The sequence below is a fragment of the Mesitornis unicolor genome, unplaced genomic scaffold (assembly GCF_000695765.1).
Source record: "Mesitornis unicolor isolate BGI_N332 unplaced genomic scaffold, ASM69576v1 scaffold16794, whole genome shotgun sequence".
Taxonomy (NCBI): Eukaryota; Metazoa; Chordata; class Aves; order Mesitornithiformes; family Mesitornithidae; genus Mesitornis; species Mesitornis unicolor.
The window spans coordinates 20,896-21,162 of NW_010182238.1; the positions used below are offsets into that span (position 1 = coordinate 20,896).

Consider the following 267-nt stretch of genomic DNA (forward strand, 5'->3'; position numbering starts at 1 on the left):
GGCCTCCCCGGGCCCGCCGCCCAGACGAGCTGCGCCACAACGAAGATCACGGCGGGCGACAGCAGCGCCCGGCCCCAGCCCGCCATCGTCCTTCCCAGCTCGGCTCCGCTCGGCGCTTCCCGGTGTGGCGGCCCACATGACACCGCCCCGCCCCGCCTGTCAGGGAGAGAGGCGGTGGCAAGGCTGCCCAGGCCCTGTCGCCGCCGCCTAGGCTCTGTCGCTCCCCCCCCCCCCCTTTTTTTTTTAAAAAAAAAAAAACACGAGAGA

The 267-nt window shown here is 69.7% G+C and overlaps 1 protein-coding gene across 2 annotated transcripts in view; it reads right to left on the reverse strand.

The window, feature by feature from the left end:
- Positions 1–86, reverse strand: part of ASAH1 (N-acylsphingosine amidohydrolase (acid ceramidase) 1) — a 15,832-nt gene extending 15,746 nt beyond the window's left edge. Inside the window, exon 1 of one of the 2 annotated variants that reach the window (XM_010183703.1) lies at positions 39–86. In XM_010183703.1, coding sequence (XP_010182005.1) covers positions 39–86 — 48 coding nt within the window. Of the gene's footprint in view, positions 1–9 lie in introns of both variants that reach the window. The other variant, XM_010183704.1, reaches the window with a different exon arrangement.
- Positions 87–267: the final 181 nt, after the last annotated feature.